This window comes from Leptopilina boulardi, unplaced genomic scaffold, assembly GCF_019393585.1.
Source record: "Leptopilina boulardi isolate dan_hultmark-lab unplaced genomic scaffold, ZJU_Lbou_2.1 LbouV2_1, whole genome shotgun sequence".
In the NCBI taxonomy this organism is placed as follows: Eukaryota; Metazoa; Arthropoda; class Insecta; order Hymenoptera; family Figitidae; genus Leptopilina; species Leptopilina boulardi.
The window spans coordinates 661,247-687,722 of NW_026137640.1; the positions used below are offsets into that span (position 1 = coordinate 661,247).

General features: G+C 26.8%; 4 protein-coding genes across 8 annotated transcripts; 2 read left to right on the top strand and 2 right to left on the bottom strand.

Annotated features, from left to right (window-relative positions):
• The first annotated feature begins 448 nt into the window (after nucleotides 1-448).
• Nucleotides 449-9,668, top strand: LOC127282034 (uncharacterized). The gene is made up of 3 exons (XM_051306140.1): nucleotides 449-791; nucleotides 880-1,127; nucleotides 1,226-9,668. Exons 2-3 carry the CDS (start codon nucleotides 900-902, stop codon nucleotides 2,060-2,062), a joined length of 1,065 nt encoding a protein of 354 aa, XP_051162097.1. The 5' UTR covers nucleotides 449-791; nucleotides 880-899; the 3' UTR covers nucleotides 2,063-9,668.
• LOC127282117 (transcriptional activator protein Pur-beta) lies at nucleotides 6,316-21,440 on the bottom strand. 5 transcript variants are annotated; one of them, XM_051306438.1, is made up of 7 exons: nucleotides 20,932-21,440; nucleotides 19,086-19,136; nucleotides 11,839-11,957; nucleotides 11,643-11,745; nucleotides 11,335-11,465; nucleotides 10,545-10,772; nucleotides 6,316-10,449 (listed from the first exon to the last, which is right to left on the bottom strand). In XM_051306438.1, the coding sequence occupies exons 1-7, from the start codon at nucleotides 20,963-20,965 to the stop codon at nucleotides 10,216-10,218; spliced, it is 900 nt and encodes a 299-aa protein (XP_051162395.1). In that variant the 5' UTR covers nucleotides 20,966-21,440; the 3' UTR covers nucleotides 6,316-10,215. The 5 variants fall into 5 exon arrangements, with proteins under 5 accessions (XP_051162395.1, XP_051162448.1, XP_051162191.1 ...); XM_051306491.1 differs by having other exon boundaries at nucleotides 11,347-11,465; nucleotides 20,932-21,438; XM_051306234.1 differs by lacking the exons at nucleotides 19,086-19,136; nucleotides 20,932-21,440 and adding exons at nucleotides 16,776-17,102; nucleotides 17,898-18,193.
• Nucleotides 21,441-21,644: 204 nt separating this feature from the next.
• Nucleotides 21,645-22,560, top strand: LOC127282373 (28S ribosomal protein S28, mitochondrial). The gene is made up of 3 exons (XM_051306601.1): nucleotides 21,645-22,072; nucleotides 22,135-22,256; nucleotides 22,342-22,560. The coding sequence occupies exons 1-3, from the start codon at nucleotides 21,752-21,754 to the stop codon at nucleotides 22,514-22,516; spliced, it is 618 nt and encodes a 205-aa protein (XP_051162558.1). The 5' UTR covers nucleotides 21,645-21,751; the 3' UTR covers nucleotides 22,517-22,560.
• A 31-nt stretch (nucleotides 22,561-22,591) lies between these two features.
• LOC127281891 (RNA polymerase II-associated protein 1) lies at nucleotides 22,592-26,375 on the bottom strand. The gene is made up of 2 exons (XM_051305902.1): nucleotides 26,156-26,375; nucleotides 22,592-26,031 (listed from the first exon to the last, which is right to left on the bottom strand). Exon 2 carries the CDS (start codon nucleotides 26,028-26,030, stop codon nucleotides 22,668-22,670), a length of 3,363 nt encoding a protein of 1,120 aa, XP_051161859.1. The 5' UTR covers nucleotide 26,031; nucleotides 26,156-26,375; the 3' UTR covers nucleotides 22,592-22,667.
• Nucleotides 26,376-26,476: the final 101 nt, after the last annotated feature.

Genomic DNA, 26,476 nt, shown 5'->3' on the forward strand with positions numbered 1-26,476 from the left:
TACTTTACGACACGTAGCCACCTATCGGCGTGCTTCACCGGGAGACCCCACCTAAATAGACAAGATTCCGGATCTGTATATACGACCGTGATCTTCCTTTTTAATAATTTAAGGTGCTTTTATACCTCAAATTTCGATCAGATGAACATTATTTCTGGACCGTGAAAATGCGTGAAAAGTCATTTTCACGGCGGGTATTTTTGAATTGTTTTAAACAAAAAATGTTTTTTTTTAAGAAATATAATATTAAATAATTGGTTAAATATGTAAGAACACTTTAAAATAGTAATAGAAAGATGATTTGATTGAAAAATTTAGCATATTTTGCTTAAAAACGTTTTCTGCTACAAGAAAATGTAAAATGACGATGTTTGTGAAATGGTTTGTACAGTGCTTCTTCCTTGTGAGCACTGTACAAACCATTTCACAAACATTGTCATTTTACACTTTCTTGCAGCAGAAAACGTTTTTAACCAAAATATGCTAAATTTTTCAATCAAATTATCTTTCTATTACTATTTTAAAGTGTTCTTACATATTTAACCAATTATTTAATATTATATTTCTTAAAAAAAAAATTTTTTGTTTAAAACAATTCAAAAATACCGGCCGTGAAAATGACTTTTCACGCATTTTCACGGTCCAGAAATAATGTTCATCTGATCGAAATTTGAGGTATAAAAGCACCTTAATGATTATAGAATTGTTTACATCAATGACATTTGATATTTTATCAATTATTATCTGATATAAAAATGCTTATTTATGCTGATAAAAAATCTAATGACGAGGTATTTATTAATTATTATTTTTATTTAAAAAAAAAAATATTCTTTAAATAGATAATAAGTTTTTTGAAATATTTGTTCGAATTTTTAGGTTATGTTTATATACAAAATATGGACCCCTTGGAAGTAGACATTTTACAAAAAATATTAAGCAGTTGTAATGGAGTTTGGAATGATATTAATACAAAAGATGAATGGAAAATTTTAAGAGAGAAAAATAATTTTCCAATAATTGATGAAAATTTATTAAATGGATTAGTAACATCTCTAGTTAATCTTTTAAGTTTTACAGTTTCACATGCTCTTGAACAGCGATACGAAGTTCGTTTATCTGTTATTGTATGATCATTTTTTAAAATTATAAAAAAAAAATTATTGAAAAACTAATGAAAATAGTTTTTAATTTTATTAAAAATGAAATTTATTTTTAATTTTAGGAAATACTAAGGGCATGGAGTCAATTAAGAGGTTCTTTATCAAAATTAAATACCACTTTTTTGGATGGAGAAAATGTTAGAAATTTTGTTGTGAATATTTTAGAGAAATATCTATCAGATGATCTTTTGAATATCACAAATTCTGTTGATTCATTAATGACATTGTATCGTGCCTTAATTTATTTACTTCCAAAGAATCCATCATTATTAAAATTTTTACACAAAATAATTATTCGGCTCACTGAATTGGAATTAACAGAAGATAGTGAAAAATTATTGATATCAATTACGGAATTTAAAGGAAATTTTACTGTTGACGATCAACTTTTAGAGAAAATTTATTATTCTCAAAGAATTAAATTTATTGAGACACCATTAAAAAATGCATTTATAGGAAATTTTTCCAAATTATCAAATCCAAATGACTGTCAATTATCATTGGAACAAGAATTAGATAAACTCATTACAAGAATAGTAAATTCTTCATTAATATTTCAATTAACTTTCAATTTATTGAATGAAATATTTTTAGTAACCAATCATTCTCAAGAGGCTATTAATTTTATAAAAATAATTCTTGACTGCATAAATAATCGTTGTAAATTATGTGAAAAAGATATTATCGATCTTTATCCAATTAATTTACAATCGTGTATAATACTTTTAAAAATTGAGCCAAACGATCATACACAAGCATCAAAAAATTATACATTAAATGAATTGAAAAATATTTTTTTAACAAATAATCAAGACGCTATTATATTGGTATCTCATTTTCCAATTTGGTTGGAAATATTTACGTCCTTTCTGATTGATAATGAATGTGATTTAACTTAATTACATTATTTTATGTGTACATATAATAGAAAAAAAATTTTTTTCATTCAAAGAATACTATTTCTTGTGAAACAAAAATTAAAATCGAAATTAAAAAACTGTTTTTATTAACAAATCGTAATAAACTATTTTTATTATAGATTCTTAAATTACCTTAGAAAATGATCATTTTAAATCAAATAAATGACTTCAACTTTCCTGTCTTTTCCAAAAATTTTCATTTCAAAAAACATGCAAAAAAAAATGATTGAAAACTTTCTATTTTGGAAACAAAAAAAAATCATTTAAATTTAAAGGCGCTATTTTTTTTTCAAACGTATTCTAAATCTTTATTCAACCAAAAAATTCAGTAAACCGCAACGAAAATCAAAAAAAAAAAAAGACAGGAGATCTACTAAAAAAAAAGAATTCAAACTTTAACGGATTCCATTTTTTGTCCTATTGGAATTTCTTGTATCTGTATTGAATCAGTGAAAATTGTCAATTCATTGACATTATTAGTTTTTGATGATACTACAATTGGAACAATTGATTTAGGAATAGCTTGAGTAACAGGAATAAACACGGCTGCCGATGGGATTCTATTTTCAATTTCTGGAGATTGCTTTGAAGTTGAATTGAAATTTGTTGATGAATTCATTTGTCTTGCAAGTGGTCTACGTTTTTTTAAACAACAATCACATTGATCTTTCAATTTTTTTTCCTTTTTCAATTTTACATTTGAATTCTTCGACTGGACAACCTGTCAAATCCATAAGCAATTAATATGACAAATTTTGAAAATTAAAAAAAGAAAAATTTCTATTTTTAAATTTCAATTCTCTCTGGAAATAAACAAATCATCTTTCTCTTTTTTTTCTTTTTGAATCCACATTGTAATTTTCAAAAGAAAACAAATACTTTCACAAAAAAATTTTTGAAAAATTAATTAACAAAGATTTACAAATATTTTGTAATTATAAAAACTAGGAATAAGGAAGAATATGGATTCAAGGAAATTTTGGATGAGATGTCAATTTTGAAAATTATTCAAAAAATTTTAATCTCCACGAAATTAGTTTTTTTTTTAAAAAAAATTATTTTGCAGAGATTAAACTTCTTTGTTTTCGTATTATAGAAAATTTAAATTTAATTATAATTAAATAATAATAGATAAAAAAAACCAAATTTTCAAAAAAAAATTTTTTTTCTAAAAAATTAATTTTTCTGTTTATAAAAAGAAAAGTATAACAAAAGGGCCTGAAAAAAGACTTTCCCCTTAAAAACCACACTACCAAAGATGTAGGAAATATTTAATTCATTCTTTATTTCACGGAACTGTACATCTCTAGATAAAATAACGGCACAGTGAAAGAAAAATGTAGGTCAACAGTTGAAATGCGACAAAAAAGAATTTTCAGCAAACAACAAATGACATGATTATTTTTTAAAAGTATATCATAAAGTCATCAGGCACGATATAAATGCTTTCCTATTTTTTTTTATCTGCTTCTTTTCTTTTCATTTTTTTTTTCATTTTGAGAAGAAAATTCAAAAATCTAAGAATCGCAAGTAAAATTTCCATAATTATATGGAATAGAAAGAAAAAAAAAGAATTCAAAAAAGCCTTATTTTTTTTTTTTTTATACAAACAACCCTTAGAGAGATTAACAGAACGGATTTAAGTGGACTCAAAAATCCTTCATCGAAACTAATTGCATAAACAAAAAATAGGTAAAATTTCAACAAATTCTATATAATTAAAAAAAAAAAATGTGATCGTGAGTCGTCGATCGACAATCTTTGATTTTTATTTTATTTTATTTTTTTTTTTAATATATTGATCAACTCTCCGGCCCCTAAGATTTCTCTAAACATTCACTGAATTGCACATCTATCGTATAAGCGAGAGAAAAGAACGAAATAAAATAAAAAAAAAAAAATCCGAATTTTATAACTGAATATTTCAATTATACAAAGAGAGCCACCACTTTTTCTATATTATTTCACTTTTTTTTTTTCTTTTTTTCCATGTGAGTCAAAAGCCGGGTAAAAGCATAAACAGTAGAAATTTTTATAAAATCAAATGCTCTGTTATCTTATAAAATGTGTTATACATTTAACATCGAGGCGATGAGTTATTTTTTCTTTTTCTGATTTCATTTCCAAAAACGTGAGCTCTACTGTAAATTTTTTTGTTCCATTTTGCACACACAATAATTATATTTATAGTTTTTTTTTTTAAAAAAGAACAGCGATGTTTACAAATCCGATTTTGGTTCAATTTTTTTTTTCACCCCCAAAATCGAGTAAATTTCTTTTATATTTATTTTTTTTCAGGAGAGATTTTTTTCGACCATACAATTCCGGATGAATGTGTTTTTTTTTTTTTTTTTTTTTTTTAATTAATATTCACACGTACGTACGCACGCCCACACACGCTCACACGTACACGCATGCGTGTGCAAGTAAATTTGTGTAAATATATAATATATATTTCATATTTATATATAATAATAATATATAATATATATATATATAAATTGTTTATTTCTGTAACTATATATTTTCACTTGAAAAAGGGCGAAAGATCGCATTTTTTTTTTTAAATCTCTCAGACGGTTTGGGAAAATTTTTTTTTTTTAAGTTGAAACGAGCTTTCGCCCTATTGAAATTTTATTTTTTTTTATTATATTAAAATATTACAAACTATGGCGAAAAACGTCTAGTCGAAGAAATAATTCCTTTAGGGATTCGACTAGTTTCAAAAAACCCCATTTGGTTCTACTGCGTAAAGTCGCATTATTATTTTATTATTATGTTTTTTTTTTTCTTTCTTTTGAACGGTAAGTTGATAATTGTTTAACAATTAATAGTTTATTATGCTGATATCGTTAAGTCCATGTAATAAATGTTGAAAATCGCACACCACTAAACGCTCGTTTGCCACTAAAAAAAGAAAAGAAAAAAAAAAAAATAGCGGCAATTAAATCGCTGAGGGTGACAATAATTTTTTGTTTGTTTTTTTTTTTCTTTAAATCATTTGGGGCGATAATCAGCTTTTTTTTTGTCTTTTATAGAGAATTCAACCTCACAATTTTATTGTGAGATAAAAAAATTTATAAAATCAGATATAGAGAATTTGATAAAATTGAAAAAAAAACAGATTAAAAACTCGTACAAGTTTTATGTAATAAAATTCATTAAAATTACAATTTCTTTTATACATTTTATGTAGCATTAAATAAATTTAATTTTTTTTTTTGTATATAAAACTCGCCAATTAGATTGGAGAGCTTGGAAATAAAAAAAAATTAATTTCCTGGATATCACCCCAAGTGTCCGCTACTTAAAAATTTAATAATAATAATAATTAGCAGAAGAAAATTTCTGCATTTTTTCTACACACACACACACACACACACACACACGATTATACCAAAGCACGCAAGCACATTAGGGCAACGAACATACGCACTCCAGTTTTCCTAATAACACACGTTGACGTGTTAAAGTTTTTTTAGCGATCGACTCGATCGAAAAATTTTCTTTTTTTTTTCTCTAAATATATATTTATATATATAACGTCGATTGAAAACGAAGTGGCTCTAATAGGTCGCAACGAATCCATGCTGCATAGTTTTGTTCCTCTTTCTTTCGTTTTTGAACAATTTTTTTTTTTTTTTTTTTTATTTATTTCGTTCACTTTTATTCGTTTATTTTTTTTTAAGACGCAGCTAGATAATTTATCTTTTTTAAAATTGTAATAAAGAAAACTAATTGTAATAATAGCAGTAATAATAATATTAATAATAATAAACATCATCGCCGTATTGAATAATCATAATATAATTGTAATTATCATAATAATAATAATAATCGCAGCAGTAAAGAATTTAAGCTACCTCACAACCAGATTTTGTACACAATTAATTAATAATTAATATTAATTACAATTAATTAATAATATAAACATTAATTAATAATAATTAAAATTAATTAAAAAGTAATTTAAAAAAAAAAATTAACCAATTTGTCTAATTTAATTGATTTTTTTTTCAAATTTAATATTATACAAAATTAATTATCGATTCAATTAAATTGCAAACAATTTTTGCTGTGTATTTACAATAATTAAAAAAAAATTAAACAAACACTGATTGTGGGGTAATGCAATAACCGTATAATAATATTAATTAATAATTAATAGCAGTGATTGTGATAACAGTAAAAGATTTATCCCTTCAAGTACAAGTTTTTCTTGCGCCTATTGCTTTTACACTTTTTTTTTTTTTTTTTTTTTTTCGACAATAATATTATTAATCATTAGTTAATCGACGCTCGCCGATTAACAACCGTACAACGTTTGTAAAACAGCAAACGGAACACCAAACTATCCTCTAACAACCACCTTTTTTTCTCTCTATTAAAAAAAAAAAAAAAAAAAAAAACGAAAAAAAAATTGATTTTCCGATGAAGATAGATTTAGAGCTAAAAAGAGATTTTTTTTTTTTGAAACGAGAGATAGAGAGATGTGAAAAATAGAGAAAGAGAAATAGAGGAATGACTGAAAAATAAGAGAGAGAGAGAGAGAGAGAGATAAAAAGAGAAAATGATAACTAATAGTCATACAAATTGTATTAATTCATGTGTGTGGCAATAGTTAATTCTTACTAGTAATTCTCTCACTAGACACGATTCAACATATAGAAAGTTTATCGTTATTATTTAATAGTTATTATTTATCATTTTTTTTTTTTTTTTTTAATAATTATTATCTTAAAGCTGTCTAAGAACTCACTGCGTGGCAGGAGTATTGTGTTTTTTTTTTTCTTTCTTTTATTTTATATTACTTTGCTTACTTTAAACGTGTTTGAACGTTTTTTTTTTTTTTTTTTTCTGTAAATCTGTTTCTCTGTTGTGTCTGTGTATTATTCATAATTTTTTTAAAAAAATTATAATATTGTAAAATAATGGTATTCGTGACGTGTTTAATAGTGTAAATTTTTGGTGTGTTAATGTGTGTTTATTTTTTTTTTCTTCTCACGTGAATGTATTTTATAATCTTAAATATTTACTACTTGTTGATGCTTTGTAATTTGTATTTTGTATAGATCACAATGTCATAACCACCTGCGCCAATGAACGATTTTTTTTTTTGTATGCCTTTTCGTTTCCTTTCGTATATGAACATTTTCTTATTATTATTATTTTTTTTTAATTATTACTCACGGATCGCAGTCGCTCTTAAATTTTCCCTTTTTTTTATTAAAATTGTTAAAAAATAAATTTAAATGAATTTTTGATAAAATTCATCAAAATTTTATAATAGATATAAAATTGTTTTTAATAAATTTCAAAAATTAGTTTATTAACTTGCAATTCATGAATTCGAATTTACATATATGTATAATATTTTTCGAAAACTAAACAATTTTTAAACACAATAAAATACTTCCTTCGAGGAAGTAAAAAAAAAAAAAAAAACAAAAATAATAAAAAATTGTACTTGACGAGCCATTTTCTTTTTTCAAAAGTGCTTGACAAATTTAAGAGAGACGCATATTATATAATTGGCGACCCTGGCTCCACTTTATTCCTTTTTTTTTTTTATTAAGTCTCCTTGGATTTTTCTATAATTGTGATTTATATTTCGTTAATCTATCCTTGAATTATAATATCCTAGTTAAATTCAGACCAGCCGAAATTGTTGATTTAGAAGAAGAGACCAAAAAAAGAGAAGATAATAATAATAAACCGAAGATGTAACGGAGAACAATAAGAAGAACAATTATTAATAATTATAATATGAACATTAAATTCAATAATATGAATATATGAACAATCAATCACACTTAAAAAATGATCGCATTTGATGCGTCGATATTTCTATTAAATCGAAATATATATATATATATATATATGTATATATAATTAATTAATAAGATCATCGCTAAAAAATAAATAAAATTTGTTTCATCTCTTATTATTTGAAGTTTTCGCGAATCATATATTTGGATCGTGCAAATTTTGTTGCAACAAATCGTCATCGCGTTTTCTTTTTTTTTTTTTATATTCAATTAAATAGCACGTAAATCTGTGTAATGCATAATCTATGCCGCTTATTTAATAATATTGATTTCGCACCAGCGCGAAATGCTTACGAGTGTTTGTCGTTCCATTTTCGGACAGTATTTCATTTTTTTTCTTTCTTTCTTCTTTTTCTTTTTCTTCTTCTTCTTCTTCTTTTAACACGTATATTTAATATTAAGAACGTAAAAGAGGGATTTTAAATTTTCGACATCATCGTTAGCACAGCGTTGCAGAATAAAAGCGTATAAGATTTTCGGTTTTTTTTTTTTTTTGTTTTTTTTTTTTGTTTTTTTCATTTCATTTTCTTTTCTCTTTCTGGAAATTAACTCGAACGTATATCCATCTCCGACTCGATCTTCAATTACAGAAATCTTTTTTTTTTTTAAATCCATTTTTCGTTAATTATTTTCCTGCGCCCGAACATAAAGAAACGGACCTAAATAACTGCCAGCCAATAATTAGATAATAGTGCAATATTTTATAATAATTAAAATCAATATGACTTCTTTAGTTTTTTTTTTTTGTTTGTTGGGTTTCGCAGCCACCTGGGTCCGTTGACATTGGCATTTCGTTACAATTATACAGTTTACATAGATTCTATATAAATACCTAATATGTTTATTCGTATAATACATACCTAAAATGCAATTGTATTAGAAGTCGGCCGTCGAGCTCAAAACGTAACGTACACATCGTGAACGTATCTTTTTTTTTTTTTTTTTTTTTTTTTTTGTCTTTGCTTTTTTCTTTATGCCCTTTTTATGTACATACACTAAGTGTGTATCGAAAAAGGGGGACAATTCACGTGACTTTTTTTTTCGATTACGTTCAAATGTGTGCCCGATTAACTGTAATTTAATATATTTTATAATAATATACACATTATATGGATCGTAATCGGCTAATAATTATCTCTTTTGCCGTCTATTATTTTTTTTTTTTCTCTCTCTATATATATATATTACCTCATTATTATTATTTTCAATAAAGACGTCGATCGATTTGCAAACGAAGGATGTGAATGTGTGTGAATGCGTATATATATATAGGATGTCGCAGTGTACCGTTTGACGATTTGAAATTTTAATTTCGTAAATGAAATTTTTTTTTCAATTGACTATTTAAAACTCGAAAAAATAAATTCTTTTTCAGAAAGAAAAGCGACACCAAAAAAAAAAAAAAAAAAAAAAAAAAAAAAAAAAAAAATGGAACGGTCGACGTTCTCGTCTGAATCCTTTCCTCCGCGACGTAAATCGTTAATATAACAACTATTTTATCCATAAATTCTGAACGATCAAATTCAATTGTAAACGTAACCTCGACTACAGTCCATTTCCCGCGAGGAATTTTTTTTTTTTTCTCGTTGGACATGTGCTTGACGAGAGATAAGTTTCAAAAAGAGAAATAGAAAGAAAAGAGAAAAATGGGGAAAGGGGGTGGAGAAAAAAGAAGTTTAATTATATAAACAATCTAACGTGCAATTATCAAAATGTGTGATTAAAGGTAGAAGGGAGAGGGTGTGGGGGGGGGGGGGGTGAAAAAATCGAGGAAATGAACGGTAGTATATACAACGTTAATCGACGACAACTCCCGTCCAAATAATAGGACATTGCGCTCCAATATTCACTTTCGAAATACCTACAATTTTTTCTTTTCTTTTTAATTAAATCGTAAAACTCGCTTTTTTACGCGTTTCTCTGATAATTAATAATTCGTCAATAGATAAAACTGGTCCAGCCTTTCTCCTTTTTTTTTTTTTTTTTTTTTTTTTTTTTTTTTTTTTTTTTTTTTTTGATGAAAATATGTATCTTGAAACGAGAAATTGGGACAAAGAGTCTAGACGCTCTTTTTATTTAGATTTAATTAGAATGCTAGAAACGCCACAGGAGAGTAACGATGATTGAAGAAATGGCGAATTATGATGATGATGATGATGATGATGATGATGATGATGATGATGATGATGATGATGACGACGGCATATGGACTCAGAGACAAATTATTTTTTTAGTAACGCCTATAACGATTCGAAAACGAGTTACGGTTAGAATTCCAATGTTCGAGTTAAGTTAAAGCCTTTTTCACTTGATTAAAGGGGAATCTAGATTCGGATTGGGATTGGGCTGTTGAGAAGTAGATGATGGTGATGGTACCTGTGCCATCACCGAACCTTTTCCTTCGGATAATGAACTGCTTCCACCGCCAGCACCTACGCCGCTCTCCTTCATTTTGTCACAATAGTCCGCGAATATGTCCCGGAATCGTGCCCATGATTTCTCCGGTACTGTTATGGCCGTTCTGAAGTTTGTCTTCACCTGTTAAAAAGATAAATAAATATAAACAATTGTTGCTGATGAAACAATTTTTAAATAAATTCAAATAGTTTCTCTTTTTTTTTTTTTTAACAAACCTCAGAGATTCTCATATAAATGCCTCGATTATTCTGTCCAATATCGAAATAGAAATTTTTATTGTCGACACGCATGTAACGTCCCTCGGGTAAATCACCCTTGAAACCGCCATCATCCGTTCCGAATTCCTCAAGAAGATCTGTTAAGGCATCGCGAAACTCGATCATTCCTTGCGCTGGTATCGCGATTTGTGTCCTCGGTCCTCCTCGTGTTATCGTTTGCGACACCTATAATCAAGAAAAAAAAAAAATCAAACTTTAAATTAACAAATATTTTACAAATACAGAAAAATCTGTTGTAATTCAAAATTTTCGAATTTAATTACAAACAGATTTGATTTCGTTACCGGTCACTAAAAAAAAAATTATTTATTACTAAATGCACATTAATTTAATGCAAACTGAAATACTAATAAATTTTCTATTATTTTACTAACTAATTACCTACTACAAAGAATAAAATATAAATACATAATTTAAATATATTATATCAGAGAAAAAAATAAAATATAAATTAGTATAAATATTTACATTAAAGCAAAAGACAAAAAAAAAAGGATAAATATTCTTATTTGAAAGCATAAAATAATTTATTTTTTTTACCAAATAAACTTAAAATAAAAATTATTTTGTTCTTCTGTTTTCAAATTGAGAATACACAATTTTTTTTTTAATATATAAAATAAAAATAACATGACCAAAAAAAATTACCGTATATTCTATTGTGACATTAGAAAAAAAAAAGAAAAAGAAATGCTAATAAATTATGTATTTGCTGGTCGGTACATACAGCGGAACTCACCCGCAGGAAACGGCCACGAGAATTCTCCTTAAGGTCTAGATAATATCGCCTATTATCCTTAACCATCATTTCCGACTTAAGTTTCCCATCATCCGGAACATTATCTGGATTTGGTGGACCTAATTAATCATAAAAATATATTAATAAATAAAATTCATCTTTTATGCCAGGCAGCAAAGTAATAAAAAAATTAATTTATTATTAATACATATAGTAAAATATAATAAAATAAAAGAAATAATAAAAAGTCAATAAAGCAGAAGAAAGATTAAATTTTCGAAAAAAAAAAAATTTACCTAAAGATGCGTAATAATCACTAAAAGTTGAAAGATGATCTCGAAATTCCGATGCTGTACTAAGTGCTAGGAAGATTTGGCTTCTTCTACCATCAGCTCCGATCTAGAAAAAAAAACATCGTTATTTCTAAGTAAATTATCATTTTTTTTACTTTACAATAAAATAAATATTGAAAAAAAATGTGTATTTAATCACCTCCGCAACTTTGATAAATCTACCACGCTTGTTTTGTTTCACATCTAGATAGAACCTTTTACTTTGTATTTGCAACATTTTCGTCGCCAACTCCTGCTCAGCTTGCTGACCTTGCTGACCTATAAACATTTAATTTAAAATCAATTTGATTTGCAAAAAATTTTACAAAAAAATTTACAATACCTTTTTTTTTGCATATGTAACAAAATTTTCTCATTAATTATTTAAATTGCTTTTCAATAGAAATAATTAAATTTAAAAAAAATGTAGAACGAAATAAATTAAGGAGGGTAAAAAAAACAATCTTTAGCGATTCGGAAACTATATCAAGACGCTAAGATTTCTCTTCCACGTGAAAGAGAACAATTCTCATCTTTGCAGGGGTGGTTTGAGAGACGCGTGAATTGATCCCACTAACTTCCGAGAGAGAGAGATCTTTATAGAAAATTGGGCTACATCAGTTGAAGGAGTTACTTTCAAACTAAGCTCACTGGGTCATTCGAAACAATCGGAAGTGAAATGGAAACAATTCAAATTTCAATGAAAATGAATATTTATCCAAATATTTTTTTTTAGGAAACTTTTTTCCAGATTTGGTATACGAAACTTAATAAAAAAAAAAAAAAAAAAAAAAACAGTTTTTCGAAAAGGAAAAATTAATGCACAGTTGTATAGAGTATGTTTCCGGTCCTCGAGGATCAATAACAGCTGCACCTTCAGGTCAACAACCTCTTTTTCGCACTTTCCTCACCCTTTTCTTTATCCTGAAAATCTCAACATTCATTTAAAATTTCAATTTTTTTTTTTTTTTTTTTGAGAGGGGAGAAATTGTTTTTTCTTCCTCTTCTGACTCGACCTAATATCTTTATATTTCAGTCTAAAGGATTCGCTCGATTTTCACGAAAAGTACAGAGAGGTTGACACTGTGTCAAGGACGTTGTGAAATGAGGTGAAGGAGAGCCGAGAGTACAAAAGCAAAAGAGAATCCTACTGATTGAAATTTTTCTCGTTTGTTTATCATATATTTGTGCATTTTTCAATTTTTTATTTTTCACAATTCGATGAAATTTTTTTTTTCATTTCAAAATTTGGCTAAATAGAAATTAAGTGCAAATTTTTTAAATTCGTGATAAATTTTTTTTTTAATTGGGTTTTTTTTTTACAGATTCTTTAATTGAAAATTTTGAATGAATTTATTTTGTTAACAATAGTCTTTATTAAATTCGAAACATATAATACAAAAAAAAATTGGGAATTTAAAAAAATTTGCATGAAATTAAAATAAGGCGCTTCTATCGCGGTACATACTGGATTGTTGCAGGCTGCCTGGAATGGGGACAGGGCTGAGGTCACCCTGGAAGATTCTGCTCTTAAACATCTTGTCGATGCTGCGATAATCTGTATATCTGAACATACTCTTCCACAGTCACGAGGAATTGAAACAATATTTCGTTTGAATTTCTTTTTTTCTTTTTCTTTGTCACTCCGATAAGAAAATTTTATTCAAGATCCTTGTTTTTTTTTCTTCAAAAATTTCACGACTAGAAATTCAACGCAAAAACACAATTGATGGTAATCGCGATTTCTTTTTTTTTCATTTTGCAAATTGCATCACTTTTTCAAAATCGATGAAATATTTCGTAATTAAAAGAAGAAATTCAATATTTATTTATTTAAAAGATATGTCTTATTTTTCCAAAAGTTTGATTTAGAAATTGTGAAAGAAGAATTCTTTTCTTTTAATATAAATATCCATTGTTTGTGAAATTTTAGAATTTTGATTCTCTTTTTGAATTTATACTCGTTGTGAGATAAACTTCGCATTCCTCCATCCTCCAGAAAGAGTGAAAGAGGGAGAGACTCGAATAGTTCACTAGGTCACCATTTATATATCAGGAAAAATCATTCGAATCCTTATATATTTATCACCGATTCATTTAAATTGAAATATTCCACTAGAAAAAAAGTTCTCCATTAAAATAGAATTTTTTTTGAAAATCTCTTTTTTCAAATTTCATTTCACTTTAATTTCTTGGATTTTGAAAAAAAAAATTCTCCTTATGGATTCTTGATATTTTTCTTCCTTTTTTTCTGCTTCTTACGTAACGCGTTAGTACGATGATCACAATAATTCACATATTGAATCAAACATTCTTTTTTGTCATTTTTATGGCCAATTTTAAAAATTGTTCGAAATTTATTTAATTTTTATAAACGCCTTTTTTCCTGGAGTGATTATCATCCGGTCACACTTCCGGTCTCAAGTTATGATAAAATATTGGAAACTAATAAAATGTCGATCTTGTCGTTGTCGTCATTGTCGAAATGGAAAAACAATTATGATGATGATGATGGTGATGATGATTATGATTATAATGATAATGTGTATGATAATTGGCACTTTGATGCTGTGTTGATGAAACGGGGACCATTATCGATAGTCGCATTTTTGACTATATATATATACGTTTACAAAAACCCGTGGCTCACGAACTTGGACGTGGACGTAAAACGTAGATGGAATACAGCAACGACATGTATGCACGTACTCCAAGGAGCAAGTGCATTGATCTCTGCGCGCCCGCGACCTGCCTCAATGCGAACTGCATTCCCCTTTCCCGTTGACTATAAAGCCTCGTTTCTATGATCGTCAACGATGCGTCGTCGCGGAACATCATCCAAAAAAAAAAAAATCGACGATTTCATGAAAAATTAAACAAAAAAATTAATTATAACATTCAAAAAAAGTACCAACAATAATCGACAAAGTTAGTCAAAACATTGAGATAATATTCTCTTTGAAACATTATAATCTCCTGATGTTTTGTCTGACATATGTCAATTTCAATTAAAGATTCAAATACCAAAAAAAAAACATTTTCCACATTTCTAGAAAATAGAAAAATTTCTTTTAAATCAAATTATCAAAATTTAGATTTTTTTTAACAAAATTTCTATATTTTCTATTTCAAATTCAAATTTTTATTTAATTTCTATTTAATTTTCATTCAATTTGGAATTTTGTACAATTGAATTTTCATTTTAATTTCTATTAAATCGAATTTCTGTATTTAATGAATTATTTTTTTTTTAAACGAATTTTCATTTTTAAAAAATTATTTCTACGTCAAATAAAAATTATTTCCAAAAGAAAATTCGTTTCAATAAAATGAAAATTGAATCAAAGGAAAAAATTCAATTAAAATGAAAATTGGGTGAAATAAAAAATTAAATTAAAATTTGGTTAAATGCAAATTTTCTTAAATAAAATTAAAAATAAATTCAGTCAAAGATTGAAAAAAAAGTATGAATTTTTGTTTCAAAAAAATTAAAATATTTGATTCATCCAAATTATATTAAATTATCAAAATTTAGATTTTTTTAAACAAAATTTCTATATTTTCTATTTCAAATTCAAATTTTTATTTAATTTCTATTTAATTTTCATTCAATTTGGAATTTTGTACAATTGAATTTTCATTTTAATTTCTATTAAATCGAATTTCTGTATTTAATGAATTATTTTTTTTTTAAACGAATTTTCATTTTAAAAAAATTATTTCTACGTCAAATAAAAATTATTTCCAAAAGAAAATTCGTTTCAATAAAATGAAAATTGAATCAAAGGAAAAAATTCAATTAAAATGAAAATTGGGTGAAATAAAAAATTAAATTAAAATTTGGTTAAATGCAAATTTTCTTAAATAAAATTAAAAATAAATTCAGTCAAAGATTGAAAAAAAAGTATGAATTTTTGTTTCAAAAAAATTAAAATATTTGATTCATCCAAATTATATTAAATTATCAAAATTTAGATTTTTTTAAACAAAATTTCTATATTTTCTATTTCAAATTCAAATTTCTATTTAATTTTTATTCAATTTGGAATTTTTACAATTGAATTTTCATTTTAATTTCTATTAAATCGAATTTCTGTATTTAATGAATTATTTTTTTTTTAAACGAATTTTCATTTTAAAAAAATTATTTCTACGTCAAATAAAAATTATTTCCAAAAGAAAATTCGATTCAATAAAATGAAAATTGGATCAAAGGAAAAAATTCAATTAAAATGAAAATTGTGTGAAATAAAAAATTAAACTAAAATTTGGTTAAATGCAAATTTTCTTAAATAAAAGAAAAAATAAATACAGTCAAAGATTGAAAAAAAGTATGAATCTTTGTTTCAAAAAATTAAAATATTTGATTCATCCAAATTATATCCTCGAAATAAATTTTGTGATGACTATTTCTAAAGGGAATTTAATTTAAAAATGCAATTCACGCAACAAAAATGTCTCTCTTTTTCAAGAAGCAATCACGGGAAAGTCCATAAAGTATTTTTATTCTTTCTGAGAATTTGTTTGCAATGTATGTATTTTTTTTTTTCCTCTTTTCAATTATACATTGGGGAAAAAAATCCTTTACATTTTCTTACATTTCTCCTGCTATACTCAATTTTAAAATAATCAATTAAAAAAAAAAAAAAAAATACAAAAACATAAAAAAAAAAATAAGAGGAATCACTTCGGAGCAAAGTCCTAAAAGAGTTTCTATAAATAATCGTCGTTACCGTGCGCGGGCAAAAGTATGAACTGAATGTGACATCTCAGGGGACTTCCCTTAGTGCCAAGAGAAAAGGAGGAAACAAGAAAAAATAAAAGAAAATAGTTGGGAGAACGTGGAATTTATTTGATGAAAAGAGTTAAGATTTGTATTCTATTTTTTGTACACAATTAGCAAAACTTTTGTCATGAGACAAAAAAAATTTTTTTTTTCCAAATATTAATCTTTATTATAATTGAATTTTTTTTTAATGTTAATATCTCATTCTCTCATTAAATATAAATAAATCTTTTAAAGTTTAATTGAAATAATTAATTTTTAAACGTGTAATTTTTTTTTGTCATTTCAATTTATTGAAATAATGAAAATACCTTCTGGTTTCCAATATTGTATTTTATCCATGGTGTCTTGCCAACCGTTTGTCAAAATTCTCTCAATATTTGTTGGACATTCGTTTTGAATCAGCTGAACAATTTCTCCCATATCGATACACAACTAAATAATAAAGTCGTCAGTAACCGACACGATTTCTTCTCAGAAAGTACACCGGACGCAAAATCTTGTCGATCTTTTCACTTCAACAGTCACCTATTTAAACTTCCATCATCATTTCATTTTTTTTTTTTTTTTAATAACAAAAAAAATACTTTTAGAATTGTTCGTTCATGTTTTGTTTTCCTTGAGAAACATTTGAATATCTAATAAAAAAAAAAGAGAGAAGAAAAAAAATTAATTTTTTATTTGAAATCATCGAAAAGGGTCGAGAAGAAATTAAAGGTTTTAATGTTTTTAAATCCTCTCGTACAACATTGCACAACTCACAACTCACGAGACAAATGTCAGACAACAGATAAGCGACACAAGTTTACTTAACACGACCTGCCAATGAAGAAAATAATTTTTTTTTAAGTGTTCTTTCATAAAAAAAAATTTTTTATAAATATTCTCTTTCTAAGGTGAATAATTAAATTTTATTTTCATTTAAATTGTGTAAATTATAATTAATTATTTTAAAAAAATTAGCATTTATTTATAAAAACAAATATTCAAAAATAAATGTATGACATTTCTTTTAATATCAAATTCTCACGCTAACAATGAATTTTTCCTCTTCCTCAATCGTCATACAAAATTGCAGATAAATTTTCAAAACAATATTTGTCCAAAATAATTATCAAAGAAAAATGTTTGCAAATAAAAAAAAAATAAATAAATTATGAAATAAAATTTAAAAAAAAACAATAATAAATTCTCTAATTTGAGAAAAGTAAAAAGAAACGATGGACCACAAGAAGATTGGAATTTCATGACATGACTCACATTCATTGAAAATCACGTGTACATTGGCAGATCGTGCGATTACCTTTCATTCAGTCAATAAACCTGAATAATTCACAATAAATAAATTCACTCTTCGTAACATTTTTTTTTTTATTTACTATTTTGCACTAGAAAATTTATAACAAAGAAACGTTTCCTCGATGAATAATTACCGTTTCATTCAAACAAGTATCGAAGATCAAGGATAATTCTCTGTCACTGAGAGAAAGAATCGTGTTTCACGATGAGAGGTTAACTGAGAAGCTGAAAAAAAGCCACGACACGATTGAAGAGAGTCAGTGCAACGATGACACATCGCGTTTCGCGGATACATAAGAGTGTGACATGACGAATAGAGGAAAGTACATTACTATATCCCAAAGTCGAACACAACACTATAAAGACAAACAACATGTACGTGTTGTAAAATATATGAAATCGGTGCTCTGATGACGTACCGGTCATTCATGGAGCCCGCCGTCATGCTCCAAGAATGTGCGCATCATGGTGGCGCAGGATAACCAATCAGAAAATGAATTCAACTTCCATATATATAAAACAAGCGCGCCACATGTCACGAATGAACCACGTGACATAACCCCACCTCTCTCTCTCTCTTTTTTTTTCACGCCACGTGACGTCACTGACAGCTGATTCAACCGATGTTAATTTCTTCCTCACACTTTTCTTTCTAATATCCTTTTTTGGAGCTTTCGCAAACCTTCCTTTTTTTTCATTTCTATCATTTTAAATTTTATTCCCTCTTTTTCATTCTTTCTTTCAAAACAATACAAAAAGTTCCTTTTTTTTTTTCTTAACTCACTATTTTTACTCAAACTAAATGTAATTTTTTTTATAAACAATTTTCGATATACTTTAATTTCATAAAATGGAAGATTTCTACAATTGAATTTTCATTAGTTCGAAATTTTGAGAGACAGGCGGCGCCACAAGTTTCTGGCGCGAATATTTAAATCCAAAAAATGAATATAAAATTCAAAAAATAGAAACAAAATTATTAAAATATATAATTTATACCCATATTTAGAGTACAAAAAAAATTATATTAATTAATATTAAAAATATTTTAAATCTAGTTCAAATATGAAGAAAATTTTGTTACATAAGTTTGCCTTCTGTATTTGTAAAATTTATTTATTTTACGTGGAAACAATTTCTGTTAGAACGTCAATATATCAAATTGGATCATCGACGAAATGTTAGAGATTGTTTCAGCAATTCTGTTTTTTTTTTTTTTACTTAAAAAAAAAAGAAAATTTTATTTAAATTATTAAAAGACCAAAAATGGTCAATTAATTCAATGTTATATTTTTTTTTTAAATGAAAAATTGTTTATTTACCAGAGTCAAAATCAGCTCCTCCTGCATCCATACCTCCTGGATTTCCATATTCTGAAAAAAAAACAATTACAATTAGAATTGTGTGTAAAATAATTCAAAAAAAATTCTAATTAAATATACTAAAAATCTATTTTTTTTCTTCTAAAATATCGAAAAATTTCTTACAGAAAAATAAAATGTTTCTTATAAAGAAAAAAAAAACACCTCTTTACAACACGTTCCAATATTGAAAAACAAATGTATTTAATTATTAAAAGGTCTAAATTGTTAAGATTATCATTAATCCAAGTTGTATAACTTAGAAGTTTTTAACTATGTCATTCAATAATAATTGTCACAGTCCATAAGTAGGTGTTAACGAGTTTTTCTTTTTTTCCAAGCTATTCTAGTTATTATTTTGAAAAAAGGACATTGTAAAAACTTGATAATCTTAAGAAAAACAATAAAAATTATTTTAAGCATAATTGAAAAAAATTTTCAAATATTTGATAAACATTCTGTGAAATTTTTTTTCAACCTTGACTAAAGTTATTTTTATTTATATTACGCAAAAATTCTATCACAAAGATAACAATAACATGCTTTCTTTTAACGATATAAGAAAAAAATCATATATTTAATTTTCAATTTATAAAAAAGTCGTTAATTTCGTTGCATAGCAACCCCATTAATCCTCCCCCTGATTTAAATTTCAATCGCTTAGCAACACTATATTTTTTCTAGTTTTTATTTACAATATATATATATATATATATTGACAAAATGTCATTGATTAAAAGTTAGTTTGACATCAGCTGTTCACTTGAAATTATTAAGAGACGTATGTCAATGAAAATTAAGCTCAAATAATTACACTCGAACAGCACTAATTTATCAAGGAAATTTGTCAAAACTTTGATCCACCTAGCGACAGCGCTTCAAAAACGGAATTGTTCCACTGTGAATTTAAGGGGTGGAAGCTAGAATGGAACGTGAATAAATTTCTTATACACTAGAATAATATTTTTTAAAAAATATTGATACTTCAAAAGGATGTCATGTTTGAATTTAGAATTTTAATTAAAATCGTTAAATAATGACAAAAATTGTTCTCTTATATAAAGAAAAATTGTATATGAACTGATCGGAAAATTGAAAAAAAAAAAAATTCAATAATTCCGCTGAGCTCATGGCACGTGCAATTTAAAATTTACTCCAATCAAACGGAACCTCCTGTGTGCACGCGCGAATAAATTCTTCCTTATGATCATGCATGTGTTGAGATAGAATCAAACCGAAAGATCAAGCATCTGCCATCATTCATTCAAAGGACTGTTCCAAAATCTCCTTTTGACCTTCGACCTATGGAGTTTTTTTTCCAAAAAGGCTAAATTATACGATCAAAAAAAAAAAAAAAAAGGGTCACTGATCACTGCAGGAAACCGGCAGTGCGACGAATCAACGTCGGAAACGACCACTCGGGGGAGTCGCTGGCAGAAAAAGTAATCACACTAACCGATACGCGGCCAGCCATCTTGGATCCTGGGAGATTGCGAAAAATAGCAATTTTTTTTTCAACAAGCATCTGACAGAACGCCACGAGGATTAAAATCTCCATTCACAAGATTTTTCTCCAACTTATGAGAATATATATTAAAAAGCTCGCAAGACTTAAAATTAACTTGAAAACGCGCATACAAGATGCATGCCCAAAATTAAAATGTCCGATTTTTGACCTCCCTTTGAATAGTCAACTATTATTGTTTTTCAATTTCTTAAAAGCCTTTAATATTACAAATAAATAGAATTATAAAACTCGATTCAGAAAATTCCATATAGAATTGTGAGAATTCTTTCAATATCTTACTTTGCTGTTGATCATCCAAACTCTCTTCGGACATGGCTCCAGAACACGTTCCTTTATTCACGTTCTGATATTCACACTTTCACGTACGATATTTTCAGGAAAGCGATAAATAGAGGGGCCCTCGAGTTTTATTTAATGAGAAAAAAACTCGACACCGTCCCGACGACACGACCAGCGCGACGACCAACCAACACACACACCACTCGCAACACAACTTCACTTCTCAAATCCAACCGCCTGCCGACCACCGAACAATCTTCACCCACTAAGTTCCTAAAATCCAACTCGCCACTTGTCCACACTCGTCAAACTCTTTGCTCGCGCTCTTGCCCGCTCTTATTACACTTTGTTCCACACACTGTTTTCCCCAGTAGTAGCAGCAGTGGTGGGTGTGTGACAGTGTGAAGAGCACTAAGTATATATGATTAACATATATATGTATTAAATGATTGCACCTGCACACTCAAAACTTGGGGTTAGGTGGTGTGGTGTGCAGTGGTGTTTACAACGAACTGAAGTTAACTGCACAACACCAGGGTTGAATTAATACATCTCAAAAGTGAATACTATTAAGTCAAATTCACAATTGTCCAATTGGACAAACCTCCAAAATGTGACGGTGAGCGCGTGCGCTGTACCATATATTCCCGCCATTTTTAAAATGCGTATACACATTTGGAACGTTGGACCTTTCCAGTTTTTTTTTTTTCTTAATTTCCCAACCTTGGTAAAGTTTTATTTATATTCACGTGTTTCATGTCGGGGTATAAATATTAAAAAAAAAGTGTCAATTCTTAAAATAATAAGTAATTATTTAAAAATGCACCGATTAGAAAAATTGTGTAATAAAATTCGTCAAACAAACAGTGTTGTAATGTGTCCAAAATTAACACGATATTTGTGTACAGAAAAATTAAAAGACCAAGGAATAAAAGATTCATTAGGAAAATCAGAAGATAATAGTATATCTTCACAACTAACTGATAATTTGTTGGAAAATTCAAATGACAATACACAACAAAATAATAATGAACTAAGTGGATTTGCAAAATCAGTTGAAAAATATAAATCACTTTCAGATGAAAAAGTTAAGAAAGGAAAAAGTTTTGCAACTCTTTTACGTCATTCAAAACTTATTGATGTAAGAAAATTATTTATCATTTTAATTGATTTGGAAAATAAACATTTTTTTTTTTTTAATAGATTGGTGATCCAAACGGAAAAATTGTTAAAGGAAAAGTTGTTCACGTTGTTGACAATGATTTACATATTGATTTCGGATGGAAATTTAATTGTGTTTGTAGAAGACCTTCACAAAACGCTAGGTAATTTATTTAAATAAAGTTTTATTCAAAAAAAAAGATAAATTTAATTTACTTTTTTTTTTTACTCAAATTGTATTTTTTTCAGCGATTATGTAAGAGGTTCCATTGTACGTTTAAAAATAAAAGAACTTGAATTATCGACGAGATTTTTAGGATCAACTAAAGATTTAACTATTCTTGAAGCAGATTGCATTCTCCTTGGTCTTTTACCGTCACAGCAAAAAGTAAAAAACACACAAACTGAAGCAAAACAAATGTAAATTTTTCTCATAAGATTTTAATAAAACTTATTTATAAAAATTTACTGTTTTTGCATATTAAATCAAATAATATTCTCTCTAAAAAAAAATATATATTTATTCAGTTTGTACAAAAAAGATTTTTTAAACTATTTTTCATTTGTTATAAAAATCAAATTTTACTATTCGGATCGTAATTTAATATTTCATTTGCAATTTGACAAGTTTTTAATTTCTCTAAACCATTTTTCATTTGTATAGCCAATTGATTTTCCGAATTTTTTAAAAACATACCACTATGATGTAATGCAATAATATACGGAATGGAGCACCATTCTTTTTTTACAATTCCATGAATCAATGATCTAATATAACATTCAATTAAAGAAATGTCCATTTCGATGGGATATAAAAATTCATCAATAGAATATAATAAATTATCAACAGTTATTCTTATATATCGCAATGTTCCAGCATGTTCAGACCACAACATTTTTCTATAATGAACATCATGTCTTTGTAAAATAAATGTCAATAATATTAAAGCAAAATTATTATTACCATATGAGTGTGAGAAAAAATTTTCACATAATTCAGTGAACATATCAGTAAAAGAACTTAAACCCGGAACATCTTTTGTTAAATCTAATTTTTTATTATATTTTTTCAAAAAACTCGACACTATATTTTCAATTAGTGGAGAGACATTTTTCTCATTGAAAACAGTTTCACACAAAAAAACAAGAATTAATCGACTAAATTGTAAATTTGGTGTTAAATTCTCAACAAGTTCAGGCAATCCTTTGTATAAATTTAAAACAAAAACAATTTTTTCCGTATCCTTTATATCAAGTTGTTGGGAATTTTTTAAATTTCTATAAATATCAATTAATGGTAGAAAAATCCAATCTTTGGGCAATGAAGTTTCTTCCCAATTTCCCTTGAGTGGAATATAACTTTCATAAATTATTATAAGTTCTTTGGATAAATTTATTGATTTACTTTGATTTTTATTGTCCAATTTTAAATCTTCAAGATTTTTTAAAATTTCATCAACACTCAATTTTTGAGGATCTAAAATATAATGTAAAATTTCTCTCGTCTGATTAGAATAATCTCCAGGCAAAGTGGATATTAATTTGATTGCTAAAATTGAAAGGATATTTTTCATTTTTGATGAAAGATTATTTTCAATAATTTTTCCACATTTTATCACATTAATCAAGAAATTAAATTCAATACGAGTAAACCATGAATTTTCCAATGACCAATCAATACAATTGGAAAGTGAAGAAATATATTTAACAAATTCCAATTGGCTAAAGAAAATTTCAATTTCATTTTTATGTGAGAAATGCATAAAGAACTGCAATGCTTGTGATAAAAATGGAAAACAAGAATTTTGCGATAATAATGGTTGTAATTGTCCATTTTCAGTTAAAGCCCCAAGACTGGGCAATGAAGAAGGATTTCTTTCTTTTGCAATGGAAAAACCACTTAATAAATTAGAAGTTGAATTTAAATTTTCAAAAATTTTTGAATTTACAATCCATTTTGTTTGAAAGCAACCTTCGGAAATATCTTCAACTGCCAATAAAGTTTGAAGAATTAATTTCATATTTCCCCATGTTGGCAAAGAAATATTCGACAATTGTGTACTCCATTTTTTCAATGCTAAAACAATATCAGAACGAAACGACACCTCATGACTTAATACAGAAATTAATGCAGTTGCATGTTCAGAATATAATTCCGAACATTGACCAATATTTAAATTTTCTATGAAAATTTTCAATTGTGTATTTAAAATAATATGAGAATTTTGTAAAACATCGTGTGTAAAATCATGTAAAAGAAGAATTTTCCAAAGACGTAAACATTCAATATGTAAAAAAATTCCATGAGTTCCAGCTTCACTGCTCAAATATGATACAATAGAGCCAATAATATTTAATCGACAAAGTTTTATTGCCGCCGGTTTACCCGCATATGTAATAAAAATTCGACAAAATCGCAAAGCACTAATTATTGGCACTCCATAAGCATTAGTTATTTTTTTTTCATTAATTAATTTATCAGTTGTGAATGGAATAAAATTTTTAACAATACAATCAAGTAAATTTACCACACTAATAATTTGCAATGCCGAGTGTCTACATAAACGTATTAAAATTTCTAAAGCCGCTGAAACACCATCAGGTGGTGGTTGCATTTCACTTAAAATATATCTAATTCTCTTTATAATATCCGATCTTAAACTTGTTGCAATAGTGTCCAATTGTGCAAGTTCATGATCCTTAAGACTATTCACATCCTTAAGATCCTTTAAATTTGGTTTTAAAATTGGTTCAGCAAAATCATTTAATCCAAATAAACGATCTAAACATATTTCATCTTCCTCGTTATAGAGAAAATTTCTCATTGCATGTAATGCAGCAGTGACAACAGTTGTTGATGAATCGTCAATTGAAAAACGTAAAAGTAGAAATAAATTTTTTTCATTCAACGCTGTAAGTGGAGCTGGATTAAGAACAGAATCATACCAACCACGACGACTTTTTTCAATAATATGTGATAATGTTTGAAGTGCAATTGATCGTTGTTGAAGTGATGAAGAACGACAAAGTTGAAGAAGTTCCTGTAATGAATAACCAGGACGTTCAGGCTCATCGCCATGATGATGTAAACCTTTATCAATTGTAATATTTTCATCATTAAACGGAAGAAGTATACCATTAAAATCAAAACGTGCATTATATGATTCGTTTAAATTCACTTTTTTATTTTCCTTCACATCCATCATCCATTTTCCCTTTTCCTTTTCAACAACATCCATATGAATCCAATTATTTTTCTTTGCTTCAGTGAAAATTTCTTGTATCATTTCTGGAATTTCTTCATTCTCAATAGTATCTTCAATAATTATTTTTTTCTTATTTTCTTCTTTTAAACGATCCTTCTCTTTTTTTCTCCGCTTGATAAATTCTATTAAATTTGGATTTAAAGTTGATTCTAATTTTCTTTTTTCACAAAGAATATCCTCCTCAGTAATTAAACCATAATCTTCAAATTTAACATCAATTTCCTCATGTGAAATGGTATTTTTATTTTTTGAAATTGCTTGCAAAAATAAACTTTCATTTTCATTTGCTGTTGAATCATTGAAAATGAAAATAGAGGGAAAACCAGATTTTAAAGAATCATCGTTTAATTCGTTGGAAAATTTGGGATTAAATTGTTTTGCTGTATTTTTTTCAACAATATTACCGAGAATAAAAGAAGAAGAAGACGAAGGTTTCTTTACATTATCGATATTAAGCGATTCCTCGGAATCTTGAGTTTTTAATTTTTTATTTAAAACAAATTTTGATATAGCTCGCGGTTTGGGAAATTTATTTTGATTATTAGATTGATTAGAATAAGAAATATTTACTGATGGTTTACTGTTTGTTTGAATAAATTCCTCCTGCATTCGTAGCAAATCATCTTCATCCTCATTTGCCTTTGGTCTCTTTAATATCATAGGATCAGTCATTCTAAAAAATGTTATCACATTCAGGAATTTCGTAAATTTAAATTTATTTGTCATTTATTTAAAAAATTAATTTTATTATTAGTTATAATTTCCTATGGAATTTTATAAATTAAAAATATATTTACCTTTCAAAAAATTCTGATATTTATAGGTTAATCCTTATTTTATTTTTATTATCAGTTAATAATTTATCACATATATGGTATTGAAAAAACGTGATCACTTTTATTTTTTTTGTTTTAGTTTCAATTTATTCTTTTATTATTATTAAAAATATGTAAACTACAATGTTTATTTTTGACAAAAAAAAATCGTTTGATAATTGTCATCGATAATATAATATAGAAAGCATAACTCACATTGAAAATGAATATCATAAAGGCGAAACGATTGTTCGCCACCTGGTGGGAGATTTTATTAAACTCACTAGTTTGATTTCTATCCTT

What these genes read in the sequence shown, in the direction of transcription:
- LOC127282373 (XM_051306601.1), top strand. Translation starts at nt 21,752, where the DNA reads ATGCACCGATTAGAAAAATTGTGTAATAAAATTCGTCAAACAAACAGT. An exon ending in GTCATTCAAAACTTATTGAT is followed by an intron (nt 22,073 to 22,134) that starts GTAAGAAAATTA and finishes TTTTTTTAATAG; the next exon opens with ATTGGTGATCCAAACGGAAA. An exon ending in AGACCTTCACAAAACGCTAG is followed by an intron (nt 22,257 to 22,341) that starts GTAATTTATTTA and finishes TATTTTTTTCAG; the next exon opens with CGATTATGTAAGAGGTTCCA.
- LOC127281891 (XM_051305902.1), bottom strand. Translation starts at nt 26,030, where the DNA reads ATGACTGATCCTATGATATTAAAGAGACCAAAGGCAAATGAGGATGAA.
- LOC127282117 (XM_051306234.1), bottom strand. Translation starts at nt 16,887, where the DNA reads ATGGGAGAAATTGTTCAGCTGATTCAAAACGAATGTCCAACAAATATT. An exon ending in GATTTATCAAAGTTGCGGAG is followed by an intron (nt 11,746 to 11,838) that starts GTGATTAAATAC and finishes TTTTTTTTCTAG; the next exon opens with ATCGGAGCTGATGGTAGAAG. An exon ending in TTTATATGAGAATCTCTGAG is followed by an intron (nt 10,450 to 10,544) that starts GTTTGTTAAAAA and finishes TCTTTTTAACAG; the next exon opens with GTGAAGACAAACTTCAGAAC.
- LOC127282034 (XM_051306140.1), top strand. Translation starts at nt 900, where the DNA reads ATGGACCCCTTGGAAGTAGACATTTTACAAAAAATATTAAGCAGTTGT. An exon ending in AAGTTCGTTTATCTGTTATT is followed by an intron (nt 1,128 to 1,225) that starts GTATGATCATTT and finishes TTTTAATTTTAG; the next exon opens with GAAATACTAAGGGCATGGAG.